General features: G+C 41.8%; 1 protein-coding gene across 1 annotated transcript in view; it reads right to left on the reverse strand.

Annotated features, from left to right (window-relative positions):
• Positions 1–2,076: 2,076 nt before the first annotated feature.
• The window catches only part of IRAK2 (interleukin 1 receptor associated kinase 2), a 60,057-nt gene continuing 47,398 nt past the window's right edge, over positions 2,077–14,735 (reverse strand). The window contains exons 11-13 of the mRNA XM_037055603.1: positions 7,645–7,827; positions 4,066–4,357; positions 2,077–3,099 (exon numbers count right to left, since the gene is read on the reverse strand). Coding sequence (XP_036911498.1) covers positions 2,993–3,099; positions 4,066–4,357; positions 7,645–7,827 — 582 coding nt within the window. The 3' untranslated portion in view covers positions 2,077–2,992. The remainder of the gene's footprint in view (positions 3,100–4,065; positions 4,358–7,644; positions 7,828–14,735) is intronic.

The raw sequence follows: 14,735 nt of genomic DNA on the forward strand, positions 1-14,735 counted from the left end.
AGCACCTCCAAATCTTGTGACCATTACCACTTCCCTCCTCAACCCTCCCTCCCCCGACCCCACTTCTAGTTTCTGCTCTATAGATTTTCCTGTCCTGGACATTTCATAAAAATGGAATCATACACTTTACTTAGCAAAGTCATTCCAAAATTCATCTATGTTGTAGCATGTATCAGTACTTCATTTTTGTTAATAATTCTAATTAAATAAATGAATAATATTCCAATGTATGGATATAGAACATTGTTAATCCATTCATCTGTTGATGGACATTTGGGTTGTTTCTACTTTTTGCTATTCTGAATATTGCTGTGGACACTGGTGCACAAGTTTTTCTGTATGGACATGTTTTCCTTTCTCTTAGATATCTACCAGTGGAATTGCTGGGTCATATGAAAACTATTAAACCTTTTATAACTTCAGGATGTGGGGAAAGCAGCTTACCTTTTTACAATCCCAGCCACCAAAGCATGAGGGTTCCAATTTCTCCACATCCTTATTAAACTTTTTGTTGTTTGTCTTTTATATTTTAGCCATCCTAGCAGGTACAAAGTGGTATCTCACTGTGGTTTTAATTTACATTTCCTAGTGACTAATGCTTACCTTGGTTCAATCACCAGTTCACATGAAGACTGCAGGCATGAAATCAAGAGAAGGCTGAGACTCAGAAGGGCAGCCATGGAAGAATTAGGGAAGATCACCAAGAGCTAAGATGTGTCATTAGAGACCAAGGCTAAGATTACCCACACCCTTGTATTCCCAATTAGTATCTACAAATGCAAAAGTTGAACAGTGAAAGAGGTTAATATGGAAAAAAAGGATTCATCTGAAATACGGCATTGGAGGAAAGCCCTATGAACACCCCACAGCACCAGAACGATGAGCAAGTGGGTGAGCAAATTAAGACTAAAATATTACTGGAGGCAAGATGACAAAAGTAAAGCTGTTTTATCTTACTTCGGGCACATCATGAGAAATCAAGGTTCCTTGGAAAGGACAATAATGCTGGGGAAAATAGGGGACAGCAGAAAAAGAGGAAGGCCAAATGTGAGATGGATTGACTCCAAGAAAGAAGTCATAAGTCTGAGTCTACAGGAGCTGAGCAGGGCTGTTGAGAATAGGACATTGTAGACCCACTCATTCATGGTCAGAGCTGACTCAATACCATGTAACACAATGACTAATGAAGTTAAGCAAAAAGATTTTAAAATTTTTATCATCTCTGGAACTAGTAATAAACTAGTAACAGTGTTTGACTCTGGGGAGAAGAAATGAGAGACTAAATTCCAAGTGGTTAAAAGGCTTCCTTTCCACCCTGAAACCTTTTGTACTGTTTGGATTTCTTGGTCACATGCATCTTATTAACTTTAAAAAGTCAGGCCGTCCAACGTTCTAGGGATTCGTGAACACTTGGAATTAATATACAGAGTGGTATGTGTATATATTTATAGCTTGCTGAAGAGAGAAGGTCCATAGCTTTCATCAGATTTGCAATGAGTCTCTCCAGAAACATATGAGGCTCTGGTCTAGAAATGCAAATATGTCTGTATAACCAGTACCCTATTAGCATTTGCCCTCTACTGCTCAAAGAGCCCTGTTAATACCCTACTCATAACTGTAAGGTGCTTACCACATGCCAGGAGAATGTGACACATATTTTAGTTGAATTCTCACAGCCACCAAGTCTTAAGACAGAGGTGTCAGTACAGACCACTGTGCACGTGGGCTGGAGTCCACCTGGCTTTGTTATATATCAGTACAAGGCTGACCTTGCTGGGGGCTGACACCAGGCAGGATCCACCCCTTGCTCTGACAATAAACCAATGAAAATGGCACTTTTTATTCTCCTTATTGTAGAGATGAAGAGACAGAGGGTCAGAATAACTCCCTGACTGGGCCCAAGATCACACGGCTATCAACAGCCAGGATTTACGGCCTGCACCCAACCCCTTAGCCACCCCATGGTATCCTGGCTCATGGATGCAGAGCAACTGCTCCAAACCAATTCATCGGGACACAGAACTAATTACAAGGTATCTGTTGACTTTATCAATGTACTTTTATTTTACAAAAATAAAAAGTAAATAAAATATCACTATAGTAGGGTTATTTAAAACAGGACACATTAAATATAAAAGAGCATTTGTTTCACAAAAAGATCAGCAACATGACTTTTCAGAAACATGCCCACCTCATAAACACTAGGTACATGGCAGAAATAGATATTTACTGTCTTTATTTATTTTATAAAACAGGACGAGTGCATTTTTAACGTACAGTACTTCTGCAGCCGTGTCTCACCTGTTCTTCCCAAGAGCCCATAGAGGGAAAATGAACAGGTGTTACTTACAAGGAAACTGAGGTTCCACAAATTATATGATTGAATTAACTAGCAGCAGAGTTAGATATAAAATTAGTTCTCTTGTTTTCCAACAGACAAAGCAGAAAACCTACAGATACTTTTGTCAGGTGTGCGGCATTTGTAAAACTTGAGACCTTGAGAAATGAGTCAAGAACTGCTTGGGACACAAGTTAACATCTTTCAGGTCATGGAAGTTTGCCGGTGGTGGTTGACAAATATGACCCAGAGATCTTAACTTGGGAATGTGTCATCAGCATTCAGAATGCTCTGTCAGTTTCAAGGGTGAGATCAAGGTAAGGGCGTCTGCTGGGGTGGTGAACGTCGAATTCTCCCTGGAACCAGGAAGTTGCTCACATCCAGGGCCCATGTTCCAGGATTTCTGCTTCAGTCTCCTGATTCCCGATGAACAAATCCCAGAAAGGAAGAGGACATCGTGGATTTTGCTCTCTAAAATCTGAGGCCCCTTCTCCCTTCACTTACTCTGGAAATTGGACATTTCTCATCCCCTCAGGGAAGCTGATGTTTGGTTTGTGTTTCCCAGGAGATCTCAGATTCTGCCCTAGACTTTTTTCTTGATTTGACAGTCAGTATTCCAATTGAGGACAAGGGTCTTCACCTGTGTTCTGGTCATCAGGGGCCAAAAAGCTCAATGCTGTCCAATTTCTCCTCTTTGTAGAGCAAGATATTCTCCATCAGTTTCCTCTTGGCCTCATTGATCTCAATTTTCCATGAAGTCTCTGTAGTTGATATTCAATGCAAAGTTTTAAAAAAAGCCACATGAACAAAAAGCATTTGGAAATAGGTACTATAATTATAATTCTTAGAAAGTTAGACTTGGTCAGTTTCTCACTTAAATTGGGTTTCTGAATCAGGCCCTGAGTGTAATGAGCATTTCCATCATTTCTACCTTTGCAGGAAAGCCCTGCCACCTGACCCCACCTTTCAGAGAAAAGGCAGGGCTCCCATGCTCCTCCCCAAGGAAGGCTGTGAACACCTCACCCTTTCTCCCTCTGTCTTACACAAGGGAGGAGGGGCAGTAGGAATGGTCAGAGCCTGGGACATTCATTGAGTTGCACTGACTCTGGGACAAAGCATTGAGGAAGCCTTCCAAATTTTTATTTCAGAAGGAAGCCTCATACATTTTAGTTAGAAAGTATCTTTACAAGCAGCTGGCAAGGATGGGTTCATGCTGTAAAGTGAGGATGGAGAAGCAGGCAGGGAGGGACGAACCACACAGGGTCTTATTGGTCTAGAGGAAGAGTTTTCACTTGGTCATGAGGTGCAATGGGAACCCACACAAGGGGTGACATGAGTTGTTTTTAAAAACTACTCTGGTTGGCCCCTGGAGAAAAGACTGGTGAGGGGCCAGAGTGGATCAAGGAGGATGAAGGAAGGCTGTGCAGTCATCCAGCAAAAGGACTGTTGCTTCAGTGAGTTAGGGGAGATGGGTACAGTGAACCTGAAAGTTATTTAGATCAATGGACAGGACTAGATGATGATAGGAGATAGGACACAGGGGGCCTGGACGGAGAGGAAGGTGTCGAGGATCACTCTCCTAGGTTTTTCTTTGTGCAGTCAGACGATACAGAAATGGCTGAATGATCAAATAAACATATAAACGAGGGAGGTGGGAGGAATAAATGGTGAGCTGGGTTAGGGACATATAAATGAGTGCATAAGCATTCAGATCTCCACACACTTACCATCCTGTGAAGGCTCTGGACTGGTACAAGCCTCTGAGGAGGAGGCAGCCTGCATCCCCCCACTGGCCTGCATCCTGCCTTCTCCATCTTCCGTGGGAGCAGGCGAAGCAGCAATCCCAGACTGGGGGGCTGCACTGATGGAGGAGGAAACATCAAGGCTAGAATTGTCCACGTCGTCCGTTTCTTCTGGGATGTTGGAGGAAGAGCCTGTGCCCTCAGAAAGCCCATCCCAAGGGAGCGACATCTCTTGACCTCTGAGTCGCTCTTCCACAGCAGCCACAGAGACACATACCTTGGGAAGGAAAGAAACAGGAACGCTCACCAAGAATCCTCTCTGAAACCAAAAATCTAACGGGTCTCTCAGGCCTCAGGAGAGACAGACACTGAAGAATCCAACACTTCTTGCTTTTCCCAGAAGAATAGCAACTTTCCCTTGAAAAGAGCTGAACTTGCCCCATCTCCCCTACCAATAGATGAGGCCACATGACCAAGACAGACCAATCATAGTATCCCATTCCTCTGACCGTAATGATTGGTTCATGTTGGGCACATGACCCAAGCAGGCCAATCAAAATCCTCTCTGGAATTTTTCCGCCTAAAGCTGGTTGGGGAAAGATTCCCCTTTCCTTTCCAGTGGCAGAGCCAGATTCCCTACCACACACAGAAAACCCGTTCGCTGTAGGTGAAAATGAAGCCCTCGCACAGAGTAAAGCAGAGGCAAGCGATGGAGAAAGAGTCACAGACACAAACACAAATAGTTGCACCTTTGTAGAATGAGGCCCTGGTTCTAGCTGCCCCAGCAATTACTGTCCTGTCTGTTGTTTGGTTATATAAGCCAATAAATTCATTCATTCATTCATTCATTCATTCACATCCTCCCCTCCCCCCATCTCTCTCTCTGTGTCTTTCTGTGTGTGTGTATTTCTAAGAGTTTGAGTTGAAGTTTCTATAACTTTCAACTATAAATGTCTTAAGTAATATAGATATTGTCCTTGAGAGCTTTTCTGTTTAGGGAGATTAGGAAAATTAGAGAAAGGCTGAGAAGGAATGTTTCTTCTTTACACACACACAGGGGATAATACATATATACCCTCAATAACACTAACAAATCTCATTTGCTCAGTGCCTGGCAATTTACAAAGCACATTTGATGTACAACGCACAGTGAGTTTTTGTAGATAAACAATGAAGAGATCAAAGAGGTTAAGTTCCCTGCCTAAGGCCACCCAGCTAGTAAGTGGCAGAGCCGACCACTGAACCCAGTCCTGCTTGTCTTAGAGTCCATGTCTCAGTTGATCTCTCATCTTCCTGGCTTAGTTGTAAAATCCTGGGGCAAGGACCATTCCTCATTCCTCTTTGTAAAGCTAAAGTGCTCTATCCCCTTTATTCTACACAGCAAATGCCCCTTCATCCTTCAAGGCCCAATTCAAGTGTCACCTCTTGAGATAAATCTCCAGAGTATATGCTCAATAAATACTTGCCATGCTAAAACCTACATTTCTTTGTAGCTAGTACAGCCATATAACTAGGTCCTGGCCTATGGGGTGTGAGAGAAAGTGATATGTACATCTCCAGGGCACACCTTTAAAAGGAAAGGGGTGTGTCTTCCTCTTCCTTTTAACCCCCTTTCAGGGGCTGGCATGCAGCGGTGATGGCCTGAGCTACTGCAGCCATCTTGGACTCTGAAACAGAAGCTACATAGTAAGGACAGCAAAGCAACAATATAGGAGCCTGGGTCCCCAATATGATGACACTGACGTAGTACCAGATCTGGACTGCCTACATTCAAACTGTTAAGCTAGTGAAAATAATCTTCTATCTCATTTACACAACCATATTTTGGAGTCTCTTCATTATAGCAGCTTCTTCAAGAGTACTTTAACTAATACACTGAGCAAAAAAATAAAATGAATGAAAGGATGAAAGCCTAAATGAAAGAATAAGTGGTTGAGGGAGAGATCTTTTTAGAACATAAATCAGATCATGTTGGTCCCTGATGAAAAGCCCTAGTGACTTCCTCTAAGTCCCGGCTGTGCCTGCACAACCCTCTCTTACCTGCTCTTCCTTCCTCGGCAGCCTCATCATAACCACCTTGCCCCATGTACTTTGTGCACCAGACACTCTGCCCTTCTTCCAGGCCCTTGACTGTACCAGGCTCTCTCTCAGTTCAGGCTATTTGCATGAGCTCTTACTCTGCTTGGATGACTCTTCACCAGCTTACACATCACTTCCTCCAGAAAACCCTCCTCAGTGCAGCCCCCGTGCTCACCACAATTTGTACTCCTGTGCAATGTCTGTGAGCTCTCAGAAAGAGGAACTGGGCTTGTTCGCTGATATACCCCCAGGGCCCGGCACACAGCTGCTAAGTGAATAACTGAACACCACAGCACTAGAGCTTAGCAGAATCGCCCAGGCCTAGAACAATGAAATGACTCAGGTTTCCAGCTCTTATCACATGATTGTGCAAGACAATGGACATGGTGATGAACCCCAGGAGTCCAAAGAGCTCTGACAGAAACTCATTCTGTGGCCCCATCTTCTCCTCTCTGTGGGTCTCTACTTCCACGTCTACAAAATGGGAATCTTGGGCTACAGCAGTGGTATTTGATGAAGTTTTTCACGCTACCACAAACCCTTTCTTCAAATAAAATACTGAGAACACAGGATAGTTATGAGAAGTTAAAGTGGTGTCTGGTGGAAGCCATGGGCGGGGCCTACAGCTCCCCAGAGTCCCCTTGCTGCTGACAGCAACTCCTCAGACACTTTCAAGAAGCCCCTCTCTGCCAGACACCAGTTGAAAATCACTCAGCTAGATTATCTCTAAGAGCCCTCTCAGGCAGTAATTTTGTCCTTAGAAAGACTTAGCAGTGGTCCCCAAATTTATACCTGTTACCATGGAAACCACCTTTTCATATCCTCTCCATAAGAAAATGTTTTATCCCCTGTGATGGTTGATTTCTGGGGTGTCTGCCTAGCCCACATACTAAAGATGCTCCCTTTCTCTAGGACCTAGCCCTCTCTCCTTTCAGAGGCTAACCCCACTGACCACCAGGTGTATATAGCGGACCCTACCCCCACTCATCTTACCTGACTGGACAAGGATGCCAACCTGACCCTAGCTAGGACAATCAGGTTCTCTCACTGACACATTGGAATAGGGACCTGGAGACTTCATCTCTCGGTGGAGGTAGAACTATAATGTATAAATGAATATGGCCACATTCCCTAACTAAGAAGATGAATAAAAAGAGAAAGTGGGCCTATAGAGAGAAGAGGAGGAATAAGGCACATTCAGAGAAAGCAGCCCGAGTTCTGTTAACATCCAAGAGTGTAGTCCTAGGCCCCCAGGGCCAGCAGCACACTGCCCTCAGGCTCCTGAGAGGCTTTATCCATATGCTGCCCTGTTAGTAGGTTCCAACACCTTCTGCTACTTCCAACCAAATACAATCCTGGTTAGTGAGATCACATCTCCATGAGGGGATTAACCCTGATTAAGCAGATACAGTGGCTCCTGGGAGGGAGGGCCAGCTGACTCAGGACAGAGATCATCATTGGGGAAAGGCTGAGAGTCAAGCTCACCTCGACCAGGCTGGTGTTCCGCCTCCGCAGGCAGAGGCAGGCGGCTGTGGCCAAAGCCTCTGCGCAGTCTTCCGGCAGCCTCCCCGCTGTCTTCTCCAGGTATTTTTGGCAGATCTCCTTGGCCATCACTTTCTCCGTGCCCATCTTCCTGGAGCAAGGAATTTCTCGGAGAAGTAAATCCTTCTGTGGGGAAAACAGTAAAAATGCCCCTGAGCAAGCTGCAGGGGTGTGGCATCCAAACACAGCTGCCCCACCCACCTCCATAACTGCACCAGAGCTGCAAAAACTCCTCAGAAAACCAACAGGATTTAAATTCAGTGTAAGGACTTGGCTAGTGTGGCTCTGTCAACTAAATGCTGGCCAGCAAACCAAAGGGTTGTAGGTTCAATTCCCAGTCAGAGCACATGCCTGAGTTGCAGGCTGGTCCTAGTTCGGGCATATGAGAGGGAACTGATCAATGTTTCTCTCCCTCTCTTTCTCTTCCCTTCCCCTCACAGAAACAAGCAAAACAGCCAAGAACTAAAGAATTGCTAAATTCCCTACATACACAGGGCATTCCACAGTACACTAAAAAACACTGCAAATACAGTGGCTTACTCTTTCTTGGTAGGCCTCAATTGATTCATCAGAAAAATGGGGGTAACAGGACTAACAAAAAGATTAAATGACTGAATGGATCTAAATGATAAAGTATAATACTTGACACAAAGTAAACATTCAATAGTCTATTAGTGATAATAATTAATAGTAATAATAACTAATGCTTATATAGTACTTACTACATGCTAAGCAATTACATTAATAATTTAACCTTAATAACAATTACAGGGGCAATTTCTTACAATATGAAATAAACATTCTAGAAGGTAGGATTCTCACCCATGAGGGTAGAAATATTACCTTACTCACCTTTGTACCCCCAGCACCAAGAACAGTGCCTGGCACATAGTAAGTGCCTCCCAAATGTTTTCACCAAATTGTACCTACCAACTTATTCTTCAGCTAAGTTTCATCTTTTATGTAACTTTGTTGTTTTTAATAGAAGTTATTCATTAAATGTAAAAATAAATTAATTTTGTTGTTTTAGACAGTTTTTCATTCAAATACATTTATAATTTAGAGAAAGAGATCATCAGAGATTAACATGGGTTGTAATAATTTGTGTCAAAAACAAAACACTCCCCACTCTGCCTCAATTTTCCTATCCAGAAAAGAGGCTGTCTGAGGATCCAATGATACATAAATGCCTGACCGTGTTAGGAATTGAATGCCTGGGGATTAAAAACCCCTGGCTGGCCCTCACTGTGGAACTCAGTTGGTTAGAGCATCGTCTGCATACGCCAAGGTTGACAGTCTGATTCTCGGTCAGGGCACATATAAAAACAAACCAATGAATGCATAAATAAGTGGAACAACAAATTGGGCTGAGACTTCTGGACAAGCTGGTAACATAGGTAAATACGGCGTGCCTCCTTGCACAATCACATCAAAATTATAACTAACTATAGAACCATCACTCAGAACCATCAGCAATCAAGTTGAATGGAAGTCCAACAACTATGGAATTAAAGAAACCACAGCCATCCAGACTGGTAGGTGGGGCAGAGATGCAGAGCAGGCTGGTCCCACATCTACATGCAGTAAATGAAAATTTAGGGGGGATATCTCGGGAGGAGGGGGATTACCTGAGGGAGCGGAGTGTGCTAGATGGGCAGGGGGCAAAGGTGGAAATATTGGGGCAACTGTAATTGCATAATCAATAAAATATAATTTAAATTTTTTAATTAAAAAACAAATCTATCTCTCCCTTTCTCAAATCAATTAAATCAAGTAATTAATTTTTAAAATATATTTTATTGATTATGCCATTACAGTTGTCCCATTTCCATCCCCCTCATTCCCCTCCATCCTGCACACCCCCTCCCCCACCATTTCCCCCTCTAGTTTATGTCCATGTGTCACAAGTTCTTTAAATTCTATATTTCCCATACTATTCTTGCCCTCCCGTCTATTTTCTACCTACCATCTATGCTACTTATTCTCTGTACCTTCTCCCCCCTTCTCCTCCTCCCACTCCCCTGTTGCTAACCCTCCATGTGTTCTTCATTTCTATGTTTCTGCTCCTGATCTAGCTGTCCTTAGTTTGCTTTTGTTTTAGGTGTGGTTGTTAATAACTGTGAGTTTGCTGTCCTTTCACTGTTCATATTTTTCATCTTCTTTTTCTTAGAGAAGTCCCTTTAACATTTCATATAATAAGAGCTTGGTGATGATGAACTCCCTGAACTTAACCTCATCTGAGAAGCACTTTATCTGCCCTTCCATTCTAAAGGAAAGCTTTGCTGGATAAAGCAATCTTGGATGTAGTTCCTTCCCTTTCATGACTTGGAATACTTCTTTCCAGCCCCTTCTTGCCTGTAAGGTCTCTTTTGAAAAATCAGCTGACAGTCTGATGAGAACTCCTTTGTAAGTGACTGTCCCCTTATCTCTTGCTGCTTCTAGGATTCTCTCCTCCATTTTAATCTTGGCTAATGTAATTATGATGTGCCTTGGTGTGTTCCTTCTTGGATCCAACTTCTTTGGGACTCTCTGAGCTTCCTGGATTTCCTGGAAGTCTATTTCTTTTGCCAGATTGGGGAAGTTCTTCTTTATTATTTGTTCAAATAAGTTTTCCACTTGTCACTCTTCCTCTTCCCCTTCTGGTACCCCTTCCCCTATAATTCAGATGTTGGAATGTTTAAAGATGTCCTGGAGGTTCCTAAGCCTCTCCTCATTTTTTTGAATTCTTGTTTCTTCATTCTTTTTTCTTTGGTCATTTTTTTCTTCCTTCTGGTCCACTCCCTTGATTTGAGTCCCAGTTTCCTTTTCATCACTATTGGTTTCCCGTGCATTTCCCTTCATTTCAATTAGTTTAGCCTTCATTTGTTCCTCTAGATTGTGACTAAAATCAACCAGTTCTGTGAGCATCCTGATCACCAGTATTTTGAACTGTGCACCTGATAGGTCAGCTATCTCTTGGTCGCGTACAAGTATTGGCTCTGGGGCTTTGAGCTGTTGTTCTTCTTGAGCCATAATGTTTGGGCTGTTCGCGCCTATTACGTATGAGGGGTAGAGCCTTAGGTGTTCACCAGGGTGGGGCAAGCCAGTCACTGGGTTGTGATGCAGTCTGGCTGAATGGTTCATTGTTGTCGGACTTCCATACAGTTCAATTTTCGGTGATTTGGCTGCATTTTTGTTACTAAAACTTTGTTGTTTTTAAACTTGGTTGTGCGAGGAGGCACAGTGTTTCCACCTACACCTCCAATATGGCCGAAGTCCAAATAATTAATTAATTGATTTTTAAAAAAAGAACCTGACAGGTTTTTAAATACCCTTTTCATAATTCTCTCCTGTGAGATCTGCCCTTTAAATGTTTATCTCTTTAAACATTACAATGGTGTTTGATGTTGATAAATCAATAAATAATAGAAGCATATTGTTTACAGATATGGAAGTGACCACCATCTGAAACGAAACCAGAAGCTATCACAGTGATTGGCCTGAAAGAACAATAGATGGAGGTACTGATCATTTGACTACCCTGATGACATCATGGGTCTCATCTAGCAATAGTCATCAACGCAAGCTGAGAACACTTGGTGGTGGGGTTATGGGGGATCTTAGTAATGGAGGAAATCGCCAAGTCCACCCAAATCCACAGATGAAGCTCAGCACTGAAAGTAGGACAACGTGTTGTGTGCCTCATGTTGTGATGCTAGGAAGTACACAACACCATTTAGGAAGCAGCACTAACCGTGAATCTAACCAAGTCTCTGGAGGTGACTGCCTATATATAGGAAACATGAGGAACAAAGAAACAAGAATACCACAAGAGCATAAGCACCAAAATCTGGGCATGAGAGAATCTATCAGGCAAATGACCCACTTCCTGCAGAAATGAAATGATATACAGAAAGTAAAGGGGGGACGAGTGTGGCTAGAGAATAAAAATACCTTAAGAAATGTAACCAAATCAAATATGGACCTTATTTGTATCCCATCGTAAACAAACCAACTTTTAAAAAGCAATTTTTGAGGTGATTTACCCACTCAAAATGAAATGGATATTAAATAACATTAAAAAATTAAGAAAACTATTGTATGGGTGACATGGCATAATATTTGGGTTTAAAGTACACACACACAAAGTTTTAGTGGTGCAAAGCAGTAAGAAAAACATGATATTAATAATTGATGGGCTAGATAAATGAATATTCCTTATATTCTTTACTTTTGTATATGCTTGAAATTGTCCATAATACAAGGGGCTTTTAAGAAGTAGCCATTCCTACCTAGAGAGTATTATGCTAAGTGAAATAAGTCAGATAAAGACAAATACCACATGATCTCACTTATATGTAAAATCTAAAGAACAGTATAAATAAACAAACAAAACAGAAACAGACTCATAGGTACAGAGGACAGACTGATGGATGCCAGAGGGGAGGGGTTGGGGGCTGGGAGAAAAAGGTGAAGGGACTGAGAAGTGCAAATTAGTAGTTACAAAATCGTCACAGGGATGTAAAGCACAGCATAGGGAATATAGTCAATAATACTGTGATAACTATGCATGGTGCTGGTGGGTACTGGAAATATCAGAGGAACACTTTGCAAAATATATGATTGTCTAACCAATATGCTATACATCTGAAGTTAATACATAATAATATAGAATATAAAAATATATATACTGCACAGGGACTTGTACCCTGGACCCTCAGATTAAAAGTCTGATGCTCTACCAACTGAGCTACCCAGGCTTTCAAAAAAAAAAAAAATATATATATATATACACTTTAAAATAACATTTTATTTATTTAGTTTTAGAGAAAGGGGAAAGGAGGGGAAAAGAGAGGGTAAGAAACACTGATATGCCAGAGAGAAACACCAATTAGTTGCCAACTGGGGACCAGCCTGCAACCCAGGCACGTGGCCTGACTGGGAATCAAACCAGGGACCCTTCACTTTGTGGGAGGGCACCCAACCAACTGAGGCACACAGGTCAGGGCAAAATATATATACTTTTAATTAAATTTTAAAATAAGAAGGAAACCTAAAAAAAAAAAGAAAAAAGAGGCCATCTCTGAAACCCAGCAAGTCAGGGCAGGGGGAGAGAGAGGCATGGAGCCACTGCCCAGTGCTGTCAGATTTTCTATGCCAAGTATGCAGATTATTTGAATTTACAATGTTAATTAAACAGAAATTATTATTACAAAAGCAACACTATTATTACTAACTTTTTTGTTTGTTTGTTTAAAGATTTTATTTATTTATTTTTAGAGAGAGGGGAAGGGAGGGAGAAAGAGAGGGAAACATCAATGTGTGGTTGCCTCTCATGTGCCCCCTTCTACGGACCTGGCCTGCAACCCAGGCATGTGCCCTGACTGGGAATGGAACCAACAATCCTTTGATTTGCAGGCCGGCACTCAGTCCACTGAGCCACACCAATAAGGGCTATTATTAACTTTTTTGTTAAAAATTAAAATATAACTGATTAAAGTTTTAGGACAAAAGTTTACTTTTTCGCCTCATGTCAACTCTCCAATCTGCTAATAGTTTGGATTACATTATTCCAGACTTTCCCCTACAAAAGTCTATAGCTACAATCATTTTAGTTATTATAATAGCAAGCAATCTCTTAAGAGCTGTGAAAATAAAATTCATAATAATACCTACCACATACATGTTTATTACGTTCTTCATTATTGTTCTTTAGCTACTTCACAAATTATTTAACCTTCACTAAATCCTATCAGATAGATACAATTATCCCCAATTTACAAATAGGAAAATAAAAGATACATTTTTATTCATTCATCTATTATCAAAGATGGTATTAAATCATACACTGTTCTGAACATGCCTTTTACACTTGAAGATACTCTCCTGTCAGAACATATATATGTCTTCCTCATTATTTTTTTTATTTTATTGATTTGAGAGAGAGAGAAAAAAAACCACTGATTTGCTGTTCCATTTACTGATGCATTCATTGGTTGCTTCTTGTATGTGCCCTGACTGGGGATCAAACCCACAACCTTCACATATCGGGACAGCACTCTAACCAACTGAGCTATCTGGTCAGAATTTCTCATTATTTTTTTAATAAGGATGTTTATGTCAGCTTTATTCAGAATTGCCAAAACCTGGAAGTAACACAGATGTCCATCAAATAGTGAGTAGACAGACAAATAAATGATCATATACCCACATAACAGAATACTCCTCAGAAATAAAAGGAACCACTGATACATGCAACAACATGCATGAATCTCAAAAGCACCCCACTAAGTGAAAGAAGCCAAAATGATGGCTTCACATTCTGTGATTCCATGTATATAACACTCAAGAAAATATAGAACTATATGGACAGAGATTAAAACAGGAGTTGCCCGGGGCTGGAAATGGCAGAGGGGACTGACTCTAAAGGGGCGCAACAGAAGTTTCTTGAAGGATAGAAATATTCTATATCTTGGTCGTGGTGGTAGTTACATAACTATCTATATTTATCAAAACTCACACCACTCGGCACACCTCAGAAGTGTGAGTTATACCTCAGACAAATGAATGCATATGACCAGAGACCCCCACACAAAGCTACCTACCAGCTTTATTTGTAATGGGCAAAATCTGAACATAAGCCAAATGCCTATTAATAGGTAAATGGACAAACATAGCAGATCCATGCAATGGAACCCTGCTCAGTGACAAAAGACGAGAGCCACTGGCACAAAAAGCGTGGCTGTATCTCAGAGTATCTCTGTTGAGTGGGAAAAGCCAGCCAGTGGAAGAGCACACCCTGCATGACCTCATCTATGTGAACCTTCAAAGAGCGGAAGCTTTTGTGCAGCGAGAAGAAGCGCATCACCGGCGGTAGGGGCTGGCAGGGGCAGGGAGGAGGGTGAGAGGAGGAGGATGGAGGGGTCGTAGCCATGTTCATTATGTTAGTTTGGTAATGAGGTCACAGATACACACATATGTCAAAATGTAGCATATGTTTCATGCTCACTATTTACAAACATTTAGAATCTTACTTACATAAAGTTATTTCTAAA

Source organism: Sturnira hondurensis, unplaced genomic scaffold (assembly GCF_014824575.4).
Source record: "Sturnira hondurensis isolate 20B ecotype Veracruz unplaced genomic scaffold, ASM1482457v3 Scaffold0008723, whole genome shotgun sequence".
NCBI lineage: Eukaryota > Metazoa > Chordata > Mammalia > Chiroptera > Phyllostomidae > Sturnira > Sturnira hondurensis.